Below are 10411 nucleotides of genomic sequence, written 5' to 3'. Positions count from 1 at the left end.
CGCATTCTTCTATTTCTTTATACAGTTAAAAAAATAGCAGGACACTGTCATGTCCTTTATCATCAGTACTTTTCAGTGAGGTTCATTTTCCCTTTTTTTTTTTTATAAAAAGAACTTGTATTTTAAATAAAGAATCTAAAATTTAAAATTTAAACTAAATAATAATTTTTTTTATTGTTCAAAATAATATTTATTATGTAATTAAAATTAAAAATTGAATTTAACCCTTTTTTTACACCCCATGGTATCTGAAATCACATTGAGTTTCGAGCCGAGAGTGATTGGCTCAATTGATAAGATTTCGTTCTTACGGGGACTGCCTCCGGATTATATGCTGTCGAGTTATTTTTGGATGCCAGGTTCATATACGATTCTAGTTGAAGTCGGTAACTTAAATAAAAGTTCTAATTGGAGTCAATATTCTATACAGTAAATGAGTTTTGGAGTTATATATATAAATAAGCAGTGAGTTTTTGAGATCTCTGTCAGTAAAATTAGCTTATAGGGCTTGTAGAAAGGAATAGTGATTTGTTTGATAATTGGCAAATAGTCGATTGCATTTTCTTGTTTGTGTTACCGGCTGAGGATCCTCAAACCTCGCAGAAGAAAGAAGAAAGAGAAGAATCATGGAACAAGATAAGTTGGATTACGTACTGGTTCCATTGGGACTGCTGCTGCTTTCTCTCTATCATCTATGGCTTCTTTGCACCATTATCAAGCATCCTACAAGGACTGTCATCGGCTTAAATGCCCAGTCTCGTCACCAATGGGTTGTCTCCATGATGTCTGTCAGTCTCTCTCTCTCTCTCTTCTGCCATTTGTTATTTAGATTAATTCTGAGTAATGGGTTCTTTTCAAAGTTTTGGAATTTCTGTACCTATGGGATCAAAACCTGTTAGGAACATCGTTATATTTGTAGGATGTAGAGTTCTCAACTTTTAAATTGTTCTTTGACTTTAGGGAGTGAAGTATTTAACTTTGAAGGTGGCCTGATCTGTTTCGTACAAATACCTTACAATCTTCGGAATGGAAATAATGTAATAACTGTTTAAGTGTAAATCTACTGTTTTTAGTATCACAAAAGCAAGAATAAACGAAAGACACAGTACTTATTATGCTGGTATCTCTCTGAATTTGCTTTCTTGTGGCTGATTTGGGGAGAGCTTGATGAGCCAATGACTAGTTAAACTTTTGGTGTATTTCCTTCCTTTTGGCTCAATTGGTTAATTGATACTTTCAATATACTTGCTACTAGAGGTTGAAAAGTTAATAAAAGTCAAAAGAAATGACGAAGAGTTTAATGACTTGAACAAAAAGGAGCGATTACAAATGGTTTGACTGTAACACACATTCAAGTGTAATCATTCCTTATAAAAGTCACATTCAAGTAGTAAAAGTAACTATATTTCTCGTCAATTGCTAAATGTTGATGCTATAGATGCTGTTGTTTCATCAATAGAAAAATAAATAAATATACTTCTGAGCTGCTTGTGAGATTGCAGAAACAGACGGCTCCCAAATCACGACATGCCTTTTTGTTGTCTCTCTTTTAATGAGCTTAACATGATGATTTGTAGTTCTTTTATTAAAAGACTGTAGCATCCTTCGCTGGTCTGAATTTGATAAATCCAGAACACATTACAATATGGAAACATTTTCTGTTTCCATAGAATGCCAGTGTGCTTGTACTAAGCATGATATTGTCGTTGATGTTTCAGGATCCGTTGAAAAATGGTGTTCTAGCAGTACAAACAATACGCAACAACATAATGGCGTCGACACTTTTGGCCACGATAGCAATCACTCTCAGTTCACTGATTAGTGTTTTCGTTAGCAGCAGCTCAGACTCTGGCAACACAAGCTCCGAAATAGTTTTTGGGAACAAGACTCGGCTACTGTCTTCCATCAAGTATTTTTCCATCTTGTTGTGTTTCCTTGTTGCTTTTCTTTGCAATGTGCAGTCTATTAGATACTACGCCCATGTAAGCTTCTTGGTCACGCTCTCTTCACCCATAGACGACATGGAGACTGTTGAGTATGTTGCAAGAAACTTAAACAGAGGAAGTTATTTCTGGTCACTTGGACTGCGAGCCTTCTACTTATCCTTCTCTCTATTGCTATGGATCTTTGGGCCTATACCCATGTTTCTTTGCAGCTGCATGATGTCTTTCCTTCTCTATTTCTTGGACACAACAAGCAGTTTCACACGTCAACTTCATCGCCACTCGTTCAATGAGAATTCGTTGAAAGCTGATGATCTCGAATCTATTAGTCTATTATCGTAAGTGCTTTCGATCTTTTCTTCTAAATTTAATCAAAGCTATGGCATCTTCAAGAAGGCTTTGTTTCATGCACATGATTAAGATCTTAGTGACTTATCCCAGAAATATGTTCAAGTCTTCTCTCTAGGATCAATTTCCTCATTGATCCAGAAATTTCATTGGTGGATTCTTGCTAATAATTATTGATATTCATGCTGGAATTGTATTCTTTTTTTCTCTTGAATGGGATGACAGGGTTTGAAACTGTGTCATCTAAGTGCCGGGATAAGAACTTTAACCACTGTTTCATATAAGTCTTGGCGTCTATATATATATATGAAAAGAAAATATTACCTTGTTAGGAGAGTGGGGAGTAAAATGAATGTATAATATGCATAGTAAAGTATGCTACTACTATAGTGTTTAGAAATTGGTGATGCTATATGCAAGTGATCCTTAGGACAATTAATATATAGGAAACTTAAGGATACCCCTTGGACTTTGTTTACTCACCCTTGTGTATAGCTTTTACTATTTTATGTTTGTGTAAAGTGAGAAGTATGTTGGGCATCCGCAGGGAGAAATATTCTGTGGAAGAAATGAACTTTCATTGCCCTCTACTACATGCTGACTCCAATTCTTCCACAACCTCAAATCACTGCTAACTCCAAGATTTAATGGTAATTCTACTCCCAACATTTTTAGGTAAAATATGAGAAATTTTAAATTTTCAAGAAGAAGAAGAAGAAGAAGAAGAAGAAGAAGAAGAATATTAGGATAACTATTTATTTTATTAGAAGATATGAATGTTTTTATTTTAACTTTGGCATTTTATTTATTTCTATTGACTTTGCCCAGATAGTTTATGTTGTGTATTATCTTAAATTTACACATACAACTTATTGATGTAAGAAGGGTTTGAGAATTTAATGCAATCAACGGTGAACAAAAATAAAGGAATTTTATATCTTTGTAAAAAAATTCAAAAATTTTGGGTTGATTATTTGTTTGTGTTAAATTATAGATTAAAAGTTTGAAGATTAAAATATGCTTTAAGTCATTATATACTTTGTACACTTAGAATTTAGTCTCCTATTTTTATTTTCAAGAATTCAAATTTAAAATCTGAATTTAGTTCTTATTATTGTTAAAATTCTTCTATTAAATTTTCTAAAGTAACATTTTGAAATTTTATATATATATATATATATTCTTAGTAGTCACGTAACAATAAAGATAATTTTAAAAATATTCATTAGGATTAAAAAAAGTTTGAATTATTATCATAAAATAATTTTTCGTTGCAATGTTTTTAAGAAAATTAATGTCAACATTGTGATTGAAGTAATTAACAATATTGACTATTTAAACTAACTAATTATATTATAAAATAGAGAAACTAAATTATATAAAAAATTAAAACATGTAGGTTAATTGTTAAGTTTCAGCATAGTATAAGAACAAAATTGAAATTTGACAATGGCCTTGTAATGAGAGAGAGAGGGTAAATCCAAAAGAAATGAAAAATCATGTGACAGTTTCTAAGTTTTTAGGCATTCAAATTATATATAAAATGATTTTTATCTATGAAAACTTTTCATTTTAATATTAAAAGAAAAATATTTTGAATTTTTAAATTAATATGTATTTATTGTTGATGTGAATTTGATGAGAATGGTTTATTAGATAAAAATAATATATATTTTTAATTTTTTTAAAGTTGTTATATACATAATATACTTAATATATTTTTTCAAATTCTAATTACCTTTTTAAATTTTACTTTGATATTAAAGTTTATGTAATTTATATTGTATCAACAAAAATAATAATGTAATAGCAAGAAATTTAAATTGTTTTTACTTTAAAATTAAAATTAAGGACTTTTATGCGTAAAAATCATAGGTTAGGGACATATTTAATTATAAAAATAGTATGAGGTCTTTTTGATAAATTAACTTATTTTAATAAAGAAGTTAATGATAATAACTTTTGGACTAATTGATAACATTACAAAATGTATGAACCAAATTACATTAGAAATTAAGTATTTACTTTTGGACTAATTAATAACAAGATAAAATGAATGAACCAAATTACGTTAGAAATTAAGTATAGAGATTAAACCACAAATTTAGACATAAGGCATAATGATTTTTTGGCTCTTCAATTTTACAGAAAACGTCATTTTAACCTTCTATTTAATTTTTACCTCTTTTAGTCCTTGAATTTATATTTTTTGTCAAATTATCCCAAAATAGATGAAAATTAACATTTGTTAACTTTGCTAATGTGGCATACATGTGAATGACATGTTAACATTTAATTAATTTTTAAAATTTTAAAATATTAAAATATTTTTTATAATTTTTAATAATTTTAATTTAAAAAATATTTTTATAATTTTTAAAAGTTAATTAAATATTTAAGTGTCATCCATATGACAATCCAAGTGTATGTCACATCAATAAATTAAAAAATTAACTTTTTCATCCATTTTAGGATGATTTGATAAAAAAATACAAATTTAAGTGTTAAAAGAGACGAAAAATTAAATGGAAGACTAAAATAATTTTTTATAGAATTGAAGGGTCAAATAAGTCATTATGTGAACGAAAACTAAAATTTAACCACTAATTTATAAAGAAAAAAAAATTAAAAGTACTCAAACATAGGGGTGAGTAAAACTCGATTCAACTAAAAAAATTGAAAAAAATTTCAAATTTCGAGTTAGATGAATTGAGTTATTCGAGCCAACTTGAATTTTTTTCAAATTTTGAGTTCAGATTGAGTTTAATTTTTGAATTTAAATAACTCAATTAATTCAAATAAACCAATTACCAAATTATAATATTTTACATTTTTACCCAAAATACTTTTACTTTCCTCCCAATACTTTTACTCCCCTCTCATCCCACCATCCATCTACTCCAAGCCCATTTTGCCTCCAATTTTTTTTTAAATGTTTTCCCCCTATTTACTTTCCTTCCAAAATTTTACTACCCCAATCCTTTATTGATGATATTATAAAATATTCATGTTAAAATTTTATGTTAGTACCAATTTCACATTTTATCTTTAAGATAACTTTTATTAAAAAAATTACTTTTTTTATGTTTAATATATTTTTTAATTTCAAAATACATAGTGACAGTGGTTACAAGGATTTAAAGTCATTTTTTTTAATTTAACTCGAACAAGTATATTCAAATCGATTCGATTTGAATTTCATCTCACTCGACTCGATCTCACTCAACTCGATTCGAGAAAATTTCAAATTAAGTTAGGATGATAAAATAGAATTGTTAACTCGATTAATTCAAAACTTTTTCATTCAATTTGACTCGATTCAATTGAACACTCACCCTTACTCAAACATAAGATGCCAAATGTGAAGAGAAAGAAGAATAGATATTCGATAACGTTATTCTCTTCCTACTACGTGGTAAAGGAAGAGATAAAAAAAAGATTGCAATTCAAGAATCTTTGGAGAATAGATTTGAAAGTGCGAAGCATTAATGAGGAGCGACGGAGATACATTGATAGTTGAGCCCTCAAAACTTCTTTTTCTCTTAATATTTGGTACCTGTAATTTTATAAAATCTTTAAAGTAGTCTTTATATTTTAAAAATATTTAATGTGGTACTTAAACAATCAATTTGTGTATTATTTAGTACTTGTATTTTTATAAAATGTTCAATATGGTACTTATACCTTGACAATATTCAATGTGGTACTTGAACTATCAATCCATGTATTATTATGGTACCTGAAATTAACACCCTTAATAAATGCTAAACCAACCAATGAAAATTCGACACATGAATTATTTTTCCAATCATCAATTCCAAAAGGATAATATAACATTTTGTGAAAAGATAAATAAAACAAAAAATTAAATTAAATTAAAAACATAAATAACCAAACCTAAGCTACATAATGTTAACTTTAAAAAAATCAATTTTAACTTAAAATTTCTTTAAATTTTTAAAAACCCTAAATTTACCAAAATTTTTTGAATTTATACAAGACAAAATTTGTCAAAATTTATGTCACTTGCTTGACTTATTGAACTTGAAAGAGAGGTTCAATAACTTCATTTTGACTACCATGTTATTGTTTTTGTTTTATGTATCTTTTCTCATAATATTATATTATTCATGTGGAATTGATGATTTGATATGTGTCAAATTTTCATTGGTTGGTTTAGCATATACTATGGGAGTAAACTCTAAATACCATAATAATACATAGATTAATAGTTAAGGTACCACATTAAACATTTTTAAGTACCATATCGACATTTTATGAAAATACATGTATCAATAACACACAAATTGATAGTTCAAGTACCACTTTAGACATTTTCAAAGTCTAGATACCACATTAGATTTTAATAAAAGTGCAATTACCAAATGTGACATTATCCCTAAATATTATATTATAATACATCTATTATATAAGTGAAAAAATATATGAAAAATTATATAAAATCCAAATGGTGCTTTGGTTTAAATAGTAAAATTAAAAGTTCAATATACTTGGTCTTACGAGTTTAAATTTTATTATGATTAAGCTTTTATTGATTTATAAAATGTAAAAAGATAAAAGTACCATTATAATAATATAATTTATTTTGTACATAAAGGGTATTTTAAAAATTTCTCAACTAACTTGATGCTCGGTTAATTTGTGATACCAACTAAATTAGAAACTTAATATAATTATAAATAGATTATGAATTTGAAAATTTAAATACAAGGTTTCTCTTTAATTAGATCGCAATGCACTTTTTAAACACTTGCATTATATTTGACTAAATAATTAGTAAAATAAATGAACGGAAAGTAAAAGAAAAGAAAGGAGAGTTAAAGAAAGGAAATCTGTATGTTCATTTTGTTTGATTGTTAAAATTAGTGAATGAAATAAAAGTGAATGATTTTTCATAACTTTTGTTTAGTTAAATCGTAATTAATAGTATAGTTACGTTAAGTAAATATATCATTTTCACGAAGATTAAAAGTATTAGTAATTAACATCTCTCTATCATTTAACTGAATAATTCGAGTGATTAATTAAACCTAAAATTAACTAAATTAATTAACTAGTGAACACGAAAAAGAGCTAATCACAAAAATAATCAAGTAACAACAAGAAGCAAAACAACACCCAAGAAAGAATTCACACTGATTTTATCTATCACTATCAATCTAAATTACGTAATTTCTTTACTTAGTACTTTGATCCGTAGAAATCCCTAAATTGTGCTAGTACCTCTTTCGAGCATAAGAGTAACTGACTTTAGGTTGATTAATTTAATTTTTTTTCTAATTAAAACCCCTATTATTGCATTAACTCATGCTATGGATTCCTCTACTAGATTTGATTCTAATCTGGTCAATTTATGTCATCCTATTTCTAGGATTGCATGTAACTCCACTCAATTACGCAATATCTACTCTTAAACAGGGTCTATTCAACCTCTGATTTAAACACATTGAACATGAATCAATAATCTAGAAATATCAAACCAAGAATTAAACACACATAATTGAGAACAAGAACTAAGTATTTATTGCGTAAAATAAAAATCAAAGGACAAAATTCATCATAGAGTTCATTTCCCCTAGATATTTAGAAAATTAGTTCATGCTTTAAAATAGAAACATCCAAGAGACAGTATAACTGAAAGAAATAAAAAAAAAAAATCATGATAACTTCCTAAGAAACCAACTGAGAATCTTCAATCTTGACAAAAATCTACTTCCAAGTCGACTTCAATGGTGTTTTCGAGTTGTTTTCTTGAATATTTTATGATTGCTCACTCCTATCTTCTTATTTTTGTTACATATACGTTTTAGAATGCTAGACAAACCTAAAATTCACAATTTTCTACAGTTTGATGTGCAATTCCACTAAATCGACACGGCCTACCACACGTCTATATGGGTCACACGACTGTGTGGTCTAACCGTGTGGAATGGTTCAACCCTTGTGGCTCCTATAGCTTACTTCGATGTTTCGGTTTTCACTTGTTTTTCGCTCCTTTTGCTCCAGGTGCTCCATCAAACATTAAAACATAAATTTAAAGGATTGGGAGCATACAATTCACAATTAACATCGAATAATCACTTAAGAACGCATTAAGAATGAGGTTAAAACATGTTACTTTTAGCACTTATCAACTATCCCTACACTTAAGCATTTTCTTGTCCTCAAGTAAAATTCTCAACCTACATTCAAGTTAACTTCCCTCAATTTATTGTTTTCACTGGCAATGTCTTAGGATAATTTACAAATAATCATACATTGTAAATTTCAACTAAAATAACACTAAAGAATACAAACAATCCAAATAGAAAATTTTAAGGCATAAAAACATATGCGTCTCCCCTATCTCAACAATTACCTGAAATTAAAACTCAACAAAAATGAACACCCTCACTACACTTAAAGCACTCAAAGTTTTAAGGTTCAAGTAATGTGCACTCAACAGTCGAATAAGAAATGTTATTACCATAAACTTGCTTAAAAATAAAATCCCCACCACTATAGAAATAGAATGAAACACCAATCAAGATGTATTTACAAGGTTGTAACAGGGTAATACATGCACGGATGGGGTGAAATTTATTAAATTCCATTCATCGAAGCTACCAATTTTCATGTTTGGGAAATCAACAAACTTGTGACGAATTTTTGGATGGGATCCCAACATTTTTGGGTTGAAATGTTTCATGGAGTTCAAATATTTATCTCTTAGCTTTGAAACGCACTTTGAATCATTCGATTTCGAGTTTGGGAGCTCAAGTTATGATCGTTTTATTGAAGACTGTGCGAGTATAATTTCTGGACTGGATTATGATAGGCATTATGAGTTTTGAGCTTTTAATTAGAATTTAAATCATATTTGTAACGCCCCCATGCCCGAGACCATCACCAGAGTCGAGCTTGAGGGGTTACCGAACATAATTTATCAATTTAAGAACTTCAAATCATTTGTTTCTACATTCACAGCTTTCTAGCTACTCGCGTCACAGTTACAAGAAAAATCATATCCCGAGTTAGGAAACTCGAAATCAAGATCCGTAAATTTTCCCTGAATCTAGACTCATATACTAATTTTTTTCTAGAATTTTTTTATTGGGCCAATTAGTACAGTTTATTAATTAAAGTATCCCCTATTTCAGGGTTTGACTGCTCTGACCTCTGTGTATTACGAATCAGATATATCTCTATACAAAATTTCAATGACTATGAGGTTTGTTTCTATTAAAACTAGACTCAATAAGGAATCTGTACATATAAATAAAACTTCTAATTATTTTAGTAAAATTTATTATGAATTTTTAAAATCAGAACAGGGATCCAGAAATCACTCTAGCCCTGTTTCTTAAAAGTTTAAATATCTCATAAAATATAATTTATATTCCTATTTTGTTCAATCCATATGAAAATAGACTCATTAAGCTTCAATTTCATAACTTACTCATCATTTATTTCTATTTATACTATTTTTAGTGATTTTCAAATTCATGTCATTATCTGCAGCAATATTCTGCTTTTAAGGCAAGTTTCATCTTTCCATGAATTTTTATGAACTAGATAACTGTTAAACTTCCATGATATCAAACATGACCTAAATTAGCCGTCACCATGACTTATCAATATCAAACATTTTCTCAACCAAACATGGCCATATCATAAAATTATTTACACAAAATAGGTATATTGCTATACATGCCATACTTAAGTAGTTGTACAAGCCATTTACCAAGATAAAAGTCCTTTGGATAGTGTGATCGAACTTTCGACCTGTCCCGATCCTGAGCCGGCTTGTTCAAAACTATAGTGAATAAAAAGGAAGGAGTAAGCATAAATGCTTAGTAAGTTCATATGTAAATAATAAGTAACATAACAATACAAATATACCAAACAACTTTAGCATGGTACCACCAAAACATATATCACATTTCTAAACATCATTCATCATCTTACCACCTTATCGTTGTTGTATCTATTTTCAACCCGAGGGTTAAGAACATACCTGTCCAAAGTGTCCATTTCACAACACTTACCAAAACATCGCTTGCATCTTAAGTGTTCTTCCATTTCACTAGAAATTTCACCCGTTGAACACATCGGAATAC

General features: G+C 28.8%; 1 protein-coding gene across 3 annotated transcripts; it reads left to right on the top strand.

Moving 5' to 3' along the window:
• The first annotated feature begins 228 nt into the window (after positions 1-228).
• LOC108455699 (uncharacterized) lies at positions 229-3217 on the top strand. 3 transcript variants are annotated; one of them, XM_017754233.2, is made up of 3 exons: positions 229-784; positions 1719-2281; positions 2839-3217. In XM_017754233.2, the coding sequence occupies exons 1-3, from the start codon at positions 695-697 to the stop codon at positions 2924-2926; spliced, it is 741 nt and encodes a 246-aa protein (XP_017609722.2). In that variant the 5' UTR covers positions 229-694; the 3' UTR covers positions 2927-3217. The 3 variants fall into 3 exon arrangements, with proteins under 3 accessions (XP_017609722.2, XP_052874787.1, XP_017609721.1); XM_053018827.1 differs by having other exon boundaries at positions 230-788; positions 2967-3217; XM_017754232.2 differs by having other exon boundaries at positions 231-788.
• Positions 3218-10411: the final 7194 nt, after the last annotated feature.

The sequence above is a fragment of the Gossypium arboreum genome, chromosome 9, assembly GCF_025698485.1.
Source record: "Gossypium arboreum isolate Shixiya-1 chromosome 9, ASM2569848v2, whole genome shotgun sequence".
Lineage (NCBI taxonomy): Eukaryota > Viridiplantae > Streptophyta > Magnoliopsida > Malvales > Malvaceae > Gossypium > Gossypium arboreum.
The sequence above is the reverse complement of the archived record's forward strand: the minus strand, read 5'-3'. Positions and strand labels throughout refer to the sequence as shown.

Bases quoted from the DNA above. Each gene is read 5' to 3' on its own strand.
- LOC108455699 (XM_017754232.2), top strand. From the start codon at position 627: ATGGAACAAGATAAGTTGGATTACGTACTGGTTCCATTGGGACTGCTG. The intron at 789-1,718 runs GTCAGTCTCTCT...TTGATGTTTCAG, and splicing joins GGGTTGTCTCCATGATGTCT to GATCCGTTGAAAAATGGTGT. The intron at 2,282-2,838 runs GTAAGTGCTTTC...GGGCATCCGCAG, and splicing joins GAATCTATTAGTCTATTATC to GGAGAAATATTCTGTGGAAG.